General features: G+C 42.1%; 1 protein-coding gene across 1 annotated transcript in view; it reads left to right on the forward strand.

Annotated features, from left to right (window-relative positions):
- The first annotated feature begins 5,875 nt into the window (after positions 1–5,875).
- Positions 5,876–16,956, forward strand: part of LOC132899756 (helicase with zinc finger domain 2-like) — a 49,252-nt gene continuing 38,171 nt past the window's right edge. The window contains 7 exon segments of the mRNA XM_060941880.1: positions 5,876–5,972; positions 7,774–10,764; positions 10,767–10,866; positions 11,007–11,092; positions 11,247–11,381; positions 13,482–13,670; positions 14,152–14,296. Coding sequence (XP_060797863.1) covers positions 7,782–10,764; positions 10,767–10,866; positions 11,007–11,092; positions 11,247–11,381; positions 13,482–13,670; positions 14,152–14,296 — 3,638 coding nt within the window. The 5' untranslated portion in view covers positions 5,876–5,972; positions 7,774–7,781.

A 16,956-nucleotide genomic window follows, 5' to 3' on the forward strand; every position in this document is an offset into this window, starting at 1 on the left:
CCCAGCAGACCCTCACCATACGTTTGGGCCTGCCAGGTCTGTCCAGCTTCCTCCTCCGCCAGCGGATCCAACTCACCACCAGGTGGTGATCAGTTGACAACTCAGCCCCTCTCTTCACCCGAGTGTCCAAGACATAGGGTCGGAGATCAGATGACACGACTACAAAGTCGATCATCGACCTCCGACCTAAGGTGTCCTGGTGCCACGTGCACTTATGGACACCCCTATGCTCGAACATGGTGTTCGTTATGGACAAACTGTGACTAGCACAGAAGTCCAATAACAAAACACCACTCGGGTTCAGATCGGGGAGGCCGTTCCTCCCAACCACGCCCCTCCAGGTGTCACTGTCATCGCCCACGTGAGCATTGAAGTCCCCCAGTAGCACAATGGAGTCCCCAGTCTGAGCACCCCTCAGTACCTCTCCCAGGGACTCCAAGAAGGCCGGATACTCTATACTGCTATTTGGCCCGTAGGCACAAACAACAGCAAGAGCCCTCTCCCCAATCCGAAGGCGCAGAGAGGCGACCCTCTCGTTCACTGGGGTAAACTCCAACACATGGCGGCTGAGCTGGGGAGCTATAAGGAAGCCCACACCAGCCCGCCGCTGCTCACCACGGGCGACTCCAGAGAAGTGGAAAGTCCAGCCCCTCTCGAGGAGCTGGGTTCCAGAGCCCAAGCTGTGCGTGGAGGTGAGCCCGACTATCTCTAGCCGGTACCTCTCAACCTCCCGCACAAGCTCAGGCTCCTTCCCCCCCAGTGAAGTGACATTCCATGTCCCAACAGCCAGCCGCTGTGTCCGGGGATCAGGTCGTCGAGGCCCCTGCCTTCGACTGCCACCCAATCCACACTGCACCAAACCCCTACTGCTACCTCTGTGGGTGGTGAACCCACAGGAGGTCGGGCCCATGTCGCCTCTTCGGGCTGAGCCCAGCCGGGCCCCATGGGCAAAGGCCCGGCCACCAAGCGCTCGCATACGAGCCCCAACCCCGGGCCTGGCTCCAGGGTGGGGCCCTGGCTGCGTCCTACCGGGCGACGTCACGGTCCTGGATTTTTTCTCCATAGGGGTTTTTTGGTGAACTGCTCTTGGTCTGGCCTGTCACCTAGGACCTGTCTGCCTTGGGAAACCCTAACAGGGGCATAATGCCCCCGACAACATAGCTCCTAGGATCATTCAAGCACACAAACCCCTCCACCACAATAAGGTGGCAGTTCTAGGAGGGGCACTTGAGGTGATTATCGAGAAATAGACCAAATCTCTTAACCAATCAGGGCGCACGATTTCCTATAATCCCGTGTAATTATACTAATTGATATTAATTTGTTCACACTCACAGTATATTGGATATCAGCACAGCTTTAATTACATTCAGCCGATGGTTGAATCATCACATCACTCTTGCTCGTGTAATATTACTGCTCAAACATCAGAAAAAGGCTCATACCTTTTTAATAATACACAAGCTGCAAAAAGGTAAAAGATGTTATGAAAAAGTTGAACATTTCAAGCTTTCACAAGTTTGTTGTGTTTCAGAACCACTTCTGATCAAGCGTGGCCCAGACTTTAGAACAACACTGCTATAAATATTACAACACTGTAAATGTGTGTATGCACCATGTGTCCTTCATTTGTATTTTTTTATATACAGTGGCTTCGGAAAGTATTCAGAGTCTTCCAGCGTTTGCACATTTTCTCATGTTATACATATTGAAATTGATTAAAATGAAGAATTTAAAATTGTTTAAACTTTTTTTGGCCATTAATCTATGCATAACAACCAATAACAACAAAGCAAAAACAAGATTTTAGAAATTTCCCCAAATGTATTCAAAATCAAAACTGCAATCTCTCATTTCGATAAGTATTCATCCCCTCTATTCAGTGCTTTGTAGAAGTGCCTTTAGCAGTAATTACAGCTTCACGTCAACTTGGTTAGGTCTCTAAAAAGCTTTGCACACCTGGGTTTGGGCAGTTTCTCCCATTCTTCCTAGTAGATCATCTCAATCTCAATCAGACTAAATGGGGAGCGTCTGTGAACCTCCATGTTCAGTTCTCTTCACATGTGTTCTTTGGGGTTCAAGTCTAGTCTTGGGCTGGGCCTCTTAAGGACATTCAGAGACTTTTTCCAAAGATACTCCAGTGTAGTTCAGCAGTGTATGCTTCAGGTCATTGTCATGCTTCACATTCTTCCCATCCCTGCCACTGAGAAGCTTCCCATAACATGATGCTGCCACCACCATGCTTTACCATCAGAATGGTATTAGCCAGTTTATTAGCATTACCTGGTTTTCACCAGATGTTCAGCTCAACTGATTCATCCTTTGTTTCATCAGAGCAGAGAATCTTTCTCCTCATGCCTGCCATCTACATTTTACTCACCACAATACCACACGGGCCTGACTGATGGAGTATTCCTGATTAAAATATTTCTGACAACATTGTCCTTACAGCAGGTTCTCACATGTCTGTGGATGACTTCTGAAGCTCTGTTAGGGTGGACACTGGGTTTTTGGTCACCTCTCTGACCTAGGCCCTTCTAGTCAGGTTATTGGCCCTTCAAGCCAGATTGCCAGCTCTAAGAAGAGTCCTGGTAGTGCTAAACTTCTTCCATTTCATAATAATGGTATCAGCTGTGTTCCTAGAAACATTCAAAGCTTCAGCAATGGTTTCATAACCTTGCCCAGATCTGTGTCCTGACAAAATTTGTTCGCAGAGGTCTACAGAGACTTCACGGCTTGGTTCTTGGTGTGACACTGTGGGAATTGTAGAACCTTATACACACAGGCGTGTGCTTTTCTAAATTATTTCAATCATCAGTTGATTTCACATTTACATTTATCATAATGTTGATAATCATCAGCATTAATCAAAGGATCGCATTAGCTACACTTATTAAACACAAATTGCGATAGAGGCCGTAATGATGCTCATGATTTAATTATGTTTATCTTAATTACTTTCAAGTCTTCGTGCAGTCAGACACATTTCTTAGCTTAAAAAACAAGCAAGCAAACAAATATATAAACAAATATCTATATATCTCATCACTGCAGTGGAAAAAGCAGTTCACTTTGTACAGAAATGAAACTTAACTAATGGAAAGTTTCTCAAGCTAGCAAGTGAACAAAGGAAGAGGGCAATGGAGAAAAACAAAACTATTTGGGTGACGCATAAGTCACGTCAGTAAGAAGTCAACTGGTAAATCTGGTAAATGTACACCTTTTCTGAAAAGATGCGATGACTGACTGGTTTCACATGTCTCAGTGGAAGCTGGTGAAAGCCTCCACCTTCCCTGGTTCATAGTGAACATGTAATAGAGAAGGGGCAGATGATTTGTGGAAAGGGGAAAGGAAATGTGTAAAATACGTAAGTTATAATTTAACAACCTATGAGCTCCTTTATCTCTGCTAAAAGTGGGACTGCTGCACCAAAAAAATGTCACGAGTGTATTGTGAGTGCATACCACAATGGGGACTGATGACAGTGTGGTATGCACTCGTACACCATGTCAGATCAATAAGAATGAACATCTTGTGATATTTCTTGTAAATCAGTGTGTGGCCACTAAGCAGAAGCATTTCCTTTTTCCTGTAATGCACATGCAAACAGAGATCAAGTCTTATGACAACTGACAATTGTGTAAAAGAAGATTCTAACTTGATACCAATAGCATGACCACAAAATAATCTCATAATCTGCATCGTTGGCAGTGTTCTATGTGACTGGGATTTCTGGTCCAAGCATTTCCTACAGCGTAAATACACCTTGTTAAGTTTCGTTTCCTGAAAGATGATTACAAGTGTTTCCCTGAATACAGTGAACACATGAATACACGCCTACATTCCTAATGTAAACCAATCTAGGTGAAGGTTCATATTAAAACAGTGTTGTCTTTCTGAAAATCCAGCGTTCCTCATGAGTGTGACATCCAAATTCCAGATGTAAATACACTACCGTTCAAAAGTTTGGGGTCACTTTGAAATGTCCTTATTTTTGAAAGAAAAGCACTGTTCTTTTCAATGAAGATCACTTTAACCTTCATCCTACCAAGTGGGGTCCATCTGGACCCCGCACCTATATGTTTGTTTGCCATTTTAAAAATATGTGACATACTGCCTCACCGTTTTATGAATTTGTCGGAATTTATGTCTTAATTAAAACACTAAAGCACCGGAAGATCAGCTTTTTGCATTGTGAAGGTATAATTAATTTGTTACTGGGGTCCAACCGGACCCCAGAGTAAAGTTTATCTGCCTTTCATTTTATAATTGAATAGCACACTGAAAGTTAACTTCTTTTATTTCTTTTATGTTCCATAATGAAACTACCAAGGCATTCCTTCTTGGAGTCCGTGTGGACCCCACTGCTGCAATAAGCACAGGCTGCAAAACAAAAGCCCTAAATTATTTTACAATTACTTTTTTGTTTTAAATTCTGTAAGAAAAGACCTAAGTTGTAATCCAGAATGTTTTACAGCTGCATGAGCTGCAAAAATCATGTATATAATGCCAATTTTTTTTGTGGCGCTATAATTTGCTACATGTATGCTAGTTATTGCAATATTATTGCAATGTTATTGCATTTATAATACATCATTGATATTCAGCCATAGTGGATTTTGTTCTTCAGTAAAGTTATGTCTGTTTGCTGCATTGAATTGGTTCTTACTGCATTGATTTCAAGGTATTCCCTCCTGGGGTCCATACGGGCCCCGCCTGGTAGTTTGTGTATGTAAAATTGGCTGGTAGGATGAAGGTTAAGCGTGTTCTTTATGCCTTGGGCCCTTTAGTGTATTGCTGTTATTAATACAAGATGTTCTGAACAAAACTTATCTGGTGATTTTGTCTTTATAAGCTTTAATTTTAAAGAAAAGTATTGGGGTCCAAACGGACCCCACATGGTAAGATTAAGGTGTAAAATAGCATGGTAGGATGAGGGTTAAACTAATCAGAAATACACTCTATACATTGCTAATGTGGTAAATGACTATTCTAGCTGCAAATGTGTGGTTTTTGGTGCAGTATCTCCATAGGTGTATAGAGGCCCATTTCCAGCAACTCTCACTCCAGTGTTCTAATGGTACAATGTGTTTGCTCATTGCCTCAGAAGGCTAATGGATGATTAGAAAACCCTTGTACAATCATGTTAGCACAGCTGAAAACAGTTGAGCTCTTTAGAGAAGCTATAAAACTGACCTTCCTTTGAGCAGATTGAGTTTCTGGAGCATCACATTTGTGGGGTCGATTAAATGCTCAAAATGGCCAGAAAAATGTCTCGATTAGATTTTCTATTCATTTTACAACTTATGGTGGGAAATAAAAGTGTGACTTTTCATGGAAAACACAAAATTGTCTGGGTGACCCCAAACTTTTGAACGGTAGTGTATGTTTAATCATGAATGAAATCACACCATACCATAACAAGCTTTCTCCTTCATTACATCAGTGAACCATGCACTTAACACGTGCTGATGAATAATGAGATTGGAAGCAATATTTTTAAATTAAAAGTTTTTCAGGGACTCACTGTACATCTTTTTTAATGTTGAATTATCTCATGCTTTTATGTCATATTACATTTGAGAGCAAATAAAACAGCCTTCTACAGTCCATATTTTCTAGTCCTCCAAATGCTTGTATCGAAAGCCGGTACTCTAGATGCTATAGAAGAGAAAATCCGTCTCCGTCACTGCTCCTAAAGAAACATCTGGCAACTCAGAGGCGTGGTCCACATTCAGCAACTTTACCCACCTGAATAGGCCGCCCAAAAATCAAGTTAAACAGCTGCGTAACTCAATTCTACGTAAATATTGACATAGCTTTGAAATTAGGTCACCAGCTCTGAATCCAGCCCTACCACATGGACTGAAATTGTTAAATCATGTTCACCTTATTAGAGAGAGGAGTGATATCTTCTAAGTATTTCATCCTGAATGAGTTGCTGTGTATTTAAGAGCCCAACACTCACACAGGTGAGTAAAGTGAGGGATAAATTTATTAGCTCATATGTTTAAAGTCTTTATTTTTCTGTTAAGCTGTTTTGTGACAATGTCTACTGTTAAAAGCGCCATACAAATAAACAGACTTGACTTAAAGCTTTCCTGTTTATCCGCTGTCATGAATAAAACTTTATGCTTTTTTCTTTTCACTGGAAATAAGATAATGGGTTAATAATAGATGTTTTGTGTTGTTAATAAGTGTAAGTAATTTGTTGTAGAGAGGTAGTAAGTACAGAACATTATATTGTACAGTATTTGCAAGACTAAATTACATTAGCTCAGGATAAAACACTAATTTCACTCTGTAATTACTTTTTGCTTGACACTTTTTGACAACTGTCCGTAACAGTGGTTCACTAAGTGTTTTCAAATCTAAACTGAAGACTTTTCTCTTCCATGATTTATTAGCTTAAGAAAATTTGTGAAAAAAGATAATAATAATAATAATAATAATAATAATAATAATAATAATTTCAATAGCACCTTTCAATATCCTAAGGTTGCTTTACAAGTGGGGAAGAAAGAAAAAAAGACAAAGCAGTAAGAGAGGATGAGATACACCAATCAGCCATAACATTAAACCCACTGAGAGGTGAAGTGAATAACGCTGATTATCTCATTACGAGGTCACCTGTCGAGGGGCGGGGTTTATTAGGCAGCAAGAGAACAGTCAGTTCTTGAAGTTGATGTGTTGGAAGCAGGAAAAATGGGTGAGTGTAAGGATCTGAGCTGCTTTGACAAGGGCCAAATTGTGATGGTGAGATGACTGGGTCTGAGCATCTCCAAAATGGCACATCTTGTAGGGTGTTCCCAGTATGCAGTGGTTAGTACTGAACAAAGGTTAATGCTGACACCTTTCTGTTTTAGCCAGCATTAACTTTTTCAGTAGTTTCTGCTATAGTAGCTCTTCTGTGGGATTGGACCGTATGTGCCAGGCTTTGGGACCCATGCGAATCAATGAGCCTTCAACACCCATGACCCTGTCGCCAGTTCCTTGGACCACTTTTGTTCGGTACTAACCACTGCATACTGGGAACACCCTACAAGATGTGCCATTTTGGAGATGCTCAGACCCAGTCATCTCACCATCACAATTTGGCCCTTGTCAAAGCAGCTCAGATCCTTACACTCACCCATTTTTCCTGCTTCCAACACATCAACTTCAAGAACTGACTGTTCTCTTGCTGCCTAATAAACCCCGCCCCTCGACAGGTGACCTCGTAATGAGATAATCAGCGTTATTCACTTCACCTCTCAGTGGGTTTAATGTTATGGCTGATTGGTGTATCTCATCCTCTCTTACTGCTTTGTCTTTTTTTCTTTCTTCCCCACTTGTAAAGCAACCTTAGGATATTGAAAGGTGCTATTGAAATTATTATTATTATTATTATTATTATCTTTTTTCACAAATTTTCTTATTGTTGTTTTCATCATTATTTGCATTTGGCAGTGTGTCCTGTGGACATGTATTTGACTGCCAAATTTAATCGCATGCACCGAGCACACAGCCCAGTCCTTCAAGGTTTAATGGTAGCACCTTCAGCACTATATAAATGGTATTGCTAGCCCAGTGTCATGGATTTGATTTCTTTGTGCTCTATATAAACTCTCAGGACCAGTTGTAAATAAAATCCATAAACATTTCCTGCTATATGTTACATAACAAACTTTTGAATTAACATTTTATATATTTGGTGGTAGACTACAAATATCTGATTTTTTTTTTTTTTTTTTGTGTGTGTGTGTGTGTGTGTGTGTGTGTGTGTGTTTCCAGGATAAAGTATGGGGGGCAAGAATAAAATGAAATCCTCAAAATCAAAGTCAGAAATGGAGAATGTCTCTTCTGGTACCAGAACAGCTCGTGAGGAAGCCTTAGAAATCCACAATGCCCTTTTTAAATACTCAAGCCGAGATTTCCAGTGGGAATCCCTGTTTGACCAAGAACACAGTCAGGAGGAACTGGAAGAAATGTTGACTACCAAACCTCATGAGTTTAAACGCTGTAAACTTAAAATGGAGAAACATGATCTGGCATATGCCAAACCTCTCAATGATCTAAACTCTAGCATCCGCATCAGTGGAACAGATGATGTGGGCAGATCTTTTCCTGGTGATGTGGTTTGTGTTCAGATACTGAGCACAGAACTTCAGCCACATCGAGATGAATCATTGAAAGGGAAGGTAGTAGGACTGCTCCATAGATCTGAAGAAAGTTGCACCATTGTCTGTCGGATGGAAGGACGTAAACGACTAGTTACGCCTATCAAGGACAACATGACCAAGATAAACATCCTTACAAAAGAGAACAAAATAAAAATACAAAAGCTCAATCCCCAGAGTGGATACTGGCTCACTGAGAAATGTGTAGACATAGTTGAGGATCAACTATTAGTTGTCAAGGTGCTGAAATGGGAAAAGAATCATAGGTATCCTCTTGGAACGGTTACGAAAGTTATCTCAAGGGAAGAGTATTTTGAAGAATTTCTGAAACTAGAATGTGGCATTAAAGGTACTCCTCCCCCTTTTCAACAAGAATGTGACCAAAAAGAAGATGAAAAAAGAGAGAATTTCTGCAATGACGAAACTTTTACCATAGATGACAGTAAGGCGGAAGACTTGGATGATGCCTTTAGTCTGGCTGACAAGGGAGAACAGTATATGATAGCTATTCACATTACTGATGTAGCAAGTTATATCAGGAAAGACAGTGCAGAGGATAGATTTGCAAAGGAGCAAGGTAGGACAATTTACCCTACCCATGAAGTAAACGTCGAGCCAAAGTTCATGCTTTCCAGAGACATGAGCTTGAAAAACTTGAGTTTAATCCCTGATGAGGACCGAAAAGCCATATCCTTGGTAATAATGATTAACAAGGCCACAAACATGATAGAGTCCACCTCTTTTACTCTTTCCTCCATCAGATCTAATAAAAAGCTATCATATGACGATGTAGATAAGATAATAAAAGACCGTTGTTTGGATGATACTGAGGCACCTCTAAATTTTTCCAGTGTAGATGACTGTGTTGCTGTGGCCTATTGCTTTACCAAGGTACTTAGAAAGTTCAGGATGGAGGGGAGCTGGAGCAGTGGACAAAGAAAAGGAGACAGTAGGGCCCACTGCATGGTGGAAGAGCTAATGAATTTCTACAACAATGCAGTGGCTGAAGAACTCATCTCCAAAGACCTAACAAGAGATCTCACCCCACTAAGATGCCACTTCAAGCCAGATCCTGGACAGCTCGATCAGTTTAAAACAAAATACTCTATCTTACTGCCCTTATCTCCTTATCTCTCACAAATCTGTGAAGTTGCAGGGGTAGAATTTGAAAAAACCAAAGCCGAAGTGCCATCCATTCATGTCTTTACACCAGTGTTCAAACAAATGAAAGCTTTGGCACAGAAAAGAGATAACCACAAGCTGCTTCATCTTATTATATCAGATGAAATCCATCCTACACTATGTCGCATGGCAAATGAATTCAAGGAAATTCAAAACAAAGCTGTCATCCTGAGATCATGCTCCAGCTTGCGCTCAAAATTAGGACATTACGACTTGCAACTCAACGCGTATACATGGGCATCATCCCCTATGAGACGCTATCTAGACCTAATTCTTCAGAGGCTTCTCCATAGCATGCTCTCTGAAAAGCAACAACTGAATATGGTTTACACAAAGGATGAAATTGATCAGGTCTGTGACAAATGTGATTGTATTGAGGACTTTGAATTTGAGTCATTAAGATTCGTCAATGCCACTAAATCTAGCTCTAGAGATGTGACCAAACTGGCAGTAGTGACCCAGATTTCTCCAAAAGAATACACATTTGATATCTCAATTCCTCTTGACAGTATGCCAAGGCTGATGATCGAGTACAGAAACCTAAAAGTAGTTGAGCAGCCAACGTACAACAATCAAGGCAATTCCTGCACTCTCAACTGGAAAAGAAGAGTGTATTCATTTAGTAACACTAGCAAGCATCAGCCGAAGTCAGAGAGTAACAAAAACGTAATCCCAATCTCACTTAAAAATTGGATCGAAATTATATCTGCAGTTAAAGTTGAAGACTGGGTTAAGGTCAGTGAGTGCCTTCAAGATGCAGAAGAAGATCATATAAAATCTACGGAAATGTCAAATTCTTGTCCAAATGGGCAGGACCATTTTAAAGAGTGGAATATGAAACTCAAGTTGGAAGAAGTGCTACAAGTGCAGCTTGGCACAGACGTAATCCACGGGGCAACAATGCCTGTAGTAAATCTCCTCACTGTCACCTCGTCCTTTGAGGTCTGTTTGGAGCATGCAAGAAACCCAATCAAGTGTTTCACAGATGGCACAGAATGTCATGCATCAAAAACATGGTACTGGAATTATAAGGAGTACCAGGACATTTGGGGAAAACTCTGTCAAATGGACACTGCTTACAATGCTGTGGAAGAAAATAATAGTGTGATTCTTGAAGATGTGCGTATAACATGGACAGGAGTCACAGGGAAGTCTCTCAAAGGTTTCTTTACAATAACACAAACACAGACCAAAGACTGGTCTCTGGAATTTGATCTAACAAACTGCTACCTGTGCATCAGATTGAGAGATCAATGTGCTGAAAAAGAAGAAGAGACAGAAGCAACACAGAGCAATGGATCTGGTCTTTCTGATTTGCAGAACACACTGCCCTTTACATGGGTTGCACATGGTGTACCTATAAAATCTCAAGCACAAAAGCAAGAAAAGGAAAAGAAGACAAATAAAAAATCACCAATCATCAACATTTTCGAATAAACCACCAAAATATGACAAATGGTCCACCTGAAGTTAAAAAGGAAACAAAGTTCACTGTAGAAGTCATTCCAAAGAAAATTCCATACGTGTATGTGATAAATTATCTCAAAATCTTACGACCTTTTGCACAATATGCACTTGATGATAAAATAAACTGTAATTTGTTCTGTAAGTATTATTCAAGTGTGAATAATATATTGTATGCTTGATTATTGATTTAATTTTCAGGCAATATGAACATGCTATAAAAAACATAAAAAGAGCTAATGACCTGGTGAAGCACATTGCAACTGGGACAGTTTTCGATGCTTCCAGTAAGCTTTATCTTAACTAAATCTTGTTTTTCTTTACATGCCTCTTATTATTATTTTTTAAACAAAAATACCTGCTGATATATTTTAAATACCACTACTTTGTACACTTGAAATCATTTAAAACACTAGACTTATGTTCCAATTTTTTTACTAGGTGAACTTGAAGAGCTATATTCAGTAGATAAGCACATGGATAACAATCTGAACCTGCCACCGTTGAATGAAAGTCAGAAAATGGCTGTGCAGGAGGCTTTGAAAAATCCTTTTACTGTGATCCAAGGACCACCAGGTACACTTTGGTAATACAACCCCGATTCCAAAAAAGTTGGGACAAAGTGCAAATTGTAAATAAAAACGGAATGCAATGATGTGGAAGTTTCAAAATTCCATATTTTATTCAGAATAGAACATAGATGACATATCAAATGTTTAAACTGAGAAAATGTATCATTTAAAGAGAAAAATTAGGTGATTTTAAATTTCATGACAACAACACATCTCAGGGCGGCACGGTGGTGTAGTGGTTAGCGCTGTCGCCTCACAGCAAGAAGGTCCTGGGTTCGAGCCCCGTGGCCGGCGAGGGCCTTTCTGTGCGGAGTTTGCATGTTCTCCCCGTGTCCGCGTGGGTTTCCTCCGGGTGCTCCGGTTTCCCCCACAGTCCAAAGACATGCAGGTTAGGTTAACTGGTGACTCTAAATTGAGCGTAGGTGTGAATGTGAGTGTGAATGGTTGTCTGTGTCTGTGTGTCAGCCCTGTGATGACCTGGCGACTTGTCCAGGGTGAACCCCGCCTTTCACCCGTAGTCAGCTGGGATAGGCTCCAGCTTGCCTGCGACCCTGTAGAAGGATAAAGCGGCTAGAGATAATGAGATGAGATGAGACAACACATCTCAAAAAAGTTGGGACAAGGCCATGTTTCCCACTGTGAGACATCCCCTTTTCTCTTTACAACAGTCTGTAAACGTCTGGGGACTGAGGAGACAAGTTGCTCAAGTTTAGGGATAGGAATGTTAACCCATTCTTGTCTAATGTAGGATTCTAGTTGCTCAACTGTCTTAGGTCTTTTTTGTCGTATCTTCCATTTTATGATGCGCCAAATGTTTTCTATGGGTGAAAGATCTGGACTGCAGGCTGGCCAGTTCAGTACCCGGACCCTTCTTCTACGCAGCCATGATGCTGTAATTGATGCAGTATGTGGTTTGGCATTGTCATGTTGGAAAATGCAAGGTCTTCCCTGAAAGAGACGTCGTCTGGATGGGAGCATATGTTGCTCTAGAACCTGGATATACCTTTCAGCATTGATGGTGTCTTTCCAGATGTGTAAGCTGCCCATGCCACACGCACTAATGCAACCCCATACCATCAGAGATGCAGGCTTCTGAACTGAGCGCTGATAGCAACTCGGGTCGTCCTTCTCCTCTTTAGTCTGAATGACACGGCGTCCCTGATTTCCATAAAAAACTTCAAATTTTGATTCGTCTGACCACAGAACAGTTTTCCACTTTGCCACAGTCCATTTTAAATGAGCCGTGTCCCAGAGAAGACGTCTGCGCTTCTGGATCATGTTTAGATACGGCTTCTTCTTTGAACTATAGAGTTTTAGCTGGCAACGGCGGATGGCACGGTGAATTGTGTTCACAGATAATGTTCTCTGGAAATATTCCTGAGCCCATTTTGTGATTTCCAATACAGAAGCATGCCTGTATGTGATGCAGTGCCGTCTAAGGGCCCGAAGATCACGGGCACCCAGTATGGTTTTCCGGCCTTGACCCTTACGCACAGAGATTCTTCCAGATTCTCTGAATCTTTTGATGATATTATGCACTGTAGATGATGATATGTTCAAACTCTTTGCAATTTTACACTGTTGAACTCCTTTCTGATATTGCTCCACTATTTGTCGGCGCAGAATTAGGGGGATTGGTGATCCTCTTCCCATCTTTACTTCTGAGAGCCGCTGCCACTCCAAGATGCTCTTTTTATACCCAGTCATGTTAATGACCTATTGCCAATTGACCTAATGAGTTGCAATTTGGTCCTCCAGCTGTTCCTTTTTTGTACCTTTAACTTTTCCAGCCTCTTATTGCCCCTGTCCCAACTTTTTTGAGATGTGTTGCTGTCATGAAATTTCAAATGAGCCAATATTTGGCATGAAATTTCAAAATGTCTCACTTTCGACATTTGATATGTTGTCTATGTTCTACTGTGAATACAATATCAGTTTTTGAGATTTGTAAATTATTGCATTCCATTTTTATTTACAATTTGTACTTTGTCCCAACTTTTTTGGAATCGGGGTTGTAGAAGAACTTGACAAAATCTACAATCTTGTTTGAGGTCAATATTAAAGTCTCACTCTTGGGGCTTTTATAAATTTATCCATTCAATAGGTACTGGGAAAACTGTGGTTGGGGTTTATATTACATACCACTTCTACATGAAGAACAACGATCTTGAAGCGGAATGTCCAAATCAGGCACCAAGACTGGTACAAGATGCATCTCTAAATGAGAAAAAAGAAAAGAAGCATGCCATCCTGTACTGCGGTCCCTCCAACAAGTCTGTGGATACTGTGGCAGGTGAATTGTGACTGCAAGATGGCAGAGATGCTCTCAGACAATATTTCAAGTTCAGCACAGTCTTGTAATTTCCTGCTGATTATTAATAAGTTTGAGCAGAATTTATAAATAAGTTCTAAATAAAGAAATGTATTGACCATGACTTTTAACCCCCAGGTCTTTGCCTATGACTTGGCTGAGGTATACTTCTGCATTACAGTTTTATAATATAGAGTAATTAAATTTGCAGCATTTGTGGCCAGGTTTCTCAGTATTCAAGTTCTATAATTTACATGTTGTTGTTTCCTGAAACTGACTCAAATGGCTCATAATCTGTGGCTGCCTATGGAAAGTGTGTGACCTTTCCTGATTGTATGGAAGAAATAAATTAGCCTGCTTCATATGGTATCAAATACCTTCAGTATATGATGTAATGTGGTTGGTCTGCTAATCAAGCATTAATAAAATCAATAAAAGTTATGAACCTGTTACTGTATTACAGAACAACTGTTGAAGCTTAGAGCAGAGCTTAAGCCTCTTCGGATCTATTGTGATCAAATGGAAATGCGGGAATACCCATATCCTGGAAGTGAGCTAAAGCTCTGTCGCAGATCCCTCCGTGATGAGAAGCCAAAGGACGTACTCAGGTAAAAAACAAACACACACACACACAGTGAGATGGACTATCAAAGAAAGAACAGACATTTGGGGAATGCTTTTGTCAAGGGGAATGCTACAGAATAGCCTGGTTATAATTAATAAGTAATAATGTAATAAATAAGTGTTGAAGAACTTGTGGATAGACAAATAAAACTAACCTCAGTGACAAGGCTTTTGTCAGGTTCCAGATATGGTTGCAGTTGCAGGTAAAGCCTCACTCACAACCCACCGTACGTGCTACTACAGGCGGTTTGTGGCAAAAAATTTGGCAAAACCGTGCTTGAGACTTGCCTACGGTCGTGTAGCATATTCATATGTCATATTCGTTTCTATGTCTTCAAAATGCTTTCTATTCGATCATATTCCCTTCTGTTCTCTTATAATATATCCTATTATATTGTCCTAATGATTATCCTATTCTATATTATTTTTTGTCATGTTCTCTTCTGTTCTGTGCACATGCATTCTATTCTCTATGTTCTATCTGAATATATACTAACTTGTCCTATTCTATTCTTCCCTAAGTTATCCTACTCTGTCCTATGCTATTCTCCATTTCTATCCATAATGCATTATACTATCATGCTTAGTCCTGGGTATGACTTTAAACTGCAACCGGTGGTGAGTCTCAGGTCCAGGAGAACTTGAGTATTGGGGAAAGTGGAGTTACCTCTTAATCACCATTGCTCCCAGGTCGGCTCTAACCCGGAGTGGTAGCACCTGCCTGGGTTCCAGCTATGGGTTCAATAGTACATCACCAATAAGGCACTGGCAGCAGGGCGCTTTTCGGTGCAATGTTGCAAATGAACCCAACAGGGTCAATGGCGCACCACCACATGGCATGTGGAAGAGCCACTCAAATGGCCAATGGATGGCATCACTTGGCAAGTCAGTTGTCACTGCGGGGCAACTTCCATACCCGTCAGGTCTGTGGCACTTCCGTGCACCACTTGGCGTCAGATCTGGAGGTCCAGAGAGACAACACAATGGGGGCATGACATCATTTGTCTTACCTTACTGTGCAAGGCGCTTCATTAGGAAAGGAAAAAGAAAGCCCTGTGGCGATGGTGTTAGGGTTTTGCTGGGATTCGAACCTGGTTCGTTGGTGTGATAATCCAGCAAACCCCCACTAGGCCACCAGGGGGATGACTCAAATGCAGAGGCGTGAGGCGGAAGTAGAAAAAGAATCAAAAGGTTTATTTAAACTATATACACTATATACAGGGCAAAACAAAAGACAAAAAAAAACAAAGAGTATAATCCAAAAGAAAAGCAAAGTGCAAAAATTCAAAAGCTAAGAAGATCAAAAAAAACACAGTACAAAGGAAACTGGAGATAAACATAACAGCACAAAGACTCCGTGACAAGAGGACTGAACTCAGGGGTATAAATAGACAAACTAATTAAGGACACAGGTGAAGATAATTAGGCAATTAACACAAACACAAAACACAGGAACAGTGGCGGCCTCTAGAGGCCAAAATAAACACGACATGAAAAGGAAATAACAGCGGCCTCTAGAGGCCAAAACAGTCCTAGTCCTAACAGGACCCCCCCCTCTAGGAGCGTCTCCTGACGTTCCCAGGGCGATCCGGATGGGCCGAATGGAAGTCCCGACATAGTTCTTTATCAAGGACATCCCGAGCAGGAACCCAGCAGCGCTCCTCAGGACCATAGCCCTCCCAGTCCACCAGATATTGCAACCCGCCGCGGACCCGGCGGGAGTCAAGCAGGCGATTCACAGTGAACACAGTCTGCCCCTGGAAGATGCGGGGGGGTGGGGGGTTCCTAGGGGCAGGGGCATACGTAGACGTCAGTACGGGCCGTAACAGGGAAACATGGAAAGTGGGGTTGATCCTCAGAGTCCGGGGCAACTGGAGCCGGTAGGAGACAGGGTTCACCCTGCGCACCACCTTGAAGGGGCCAATGTAGCGAGGAGCAAGCTTGCGGTTCTCCACCCGCAGTGGAAGGTCCTTAGTGGACAGCCAAACACGCTGCCCAGGGCGGAAAGCGTGTGCAGGTCTTCTATGGCGGTTGGCCTGAGTCTGGTTGGTTCTGGAGGTCTGTATGAGGGTCTTCCTGACCTTGCTCCAGGTCTTGCGACACCGTCTCACATATTGGTTGACCGAGGGCACCCCCGCGTCCTCCTCCTGGTCCGGGAACAGAGGTGGCTGGAACCCGAATTGGCACTGGAATGGCGACAGCTTGGTGGCCGATGACTGCAGGGTGTTGTGGGCGTACTCCGCCCATGGCAGCCAGGTGCTCCACGATGTCGGGTTATCCATAGCCAGGCCTCGCAGGGTGGTTTCCAGGTCCTGGTTGAGCCTCTCCGTCTGACCATTGGACTGTGGGTGAAACCCAGAGGAGAGGCTGGCAGTGGCTCCGATGACCTTGCAGAACCCGTGCCACACTCGGGAGGAGAACTGGGGCCCTCGGTCTGAGACGATGTCCTGTGGAAGACCAAAGACTCGGAAGACATGATTAAACAAAAGTTTCGCAGTTTCAAGAGCAGAGGGGAGTTTGCACAGTGGTATGAAGCGGCAGGCCTTGGAGAATCTGTCAACTAAGACCAAAATGACCGTGTTACCTTGTGACTCAGGGAGACCCGTGATAAAGTCGACTGCCACGTGGGACCAGGGACGCCGGG

Source organism: Neoarius graeffei, chromosome 15 (genome assembly GCF_027579695.1).
Source record: "Neoarius graeffei isolate fNeoGra1 chromosome 15, fNeoGra1.pri, whole genome shotgun sequence".
In the NCBI taxonomy this organism is placed as follows: Eukaryota; Metazoa; Chordata; class Actinopteri; order Siluriformes; family Ariidae; genus Neoarius; species Neoarius graeffei.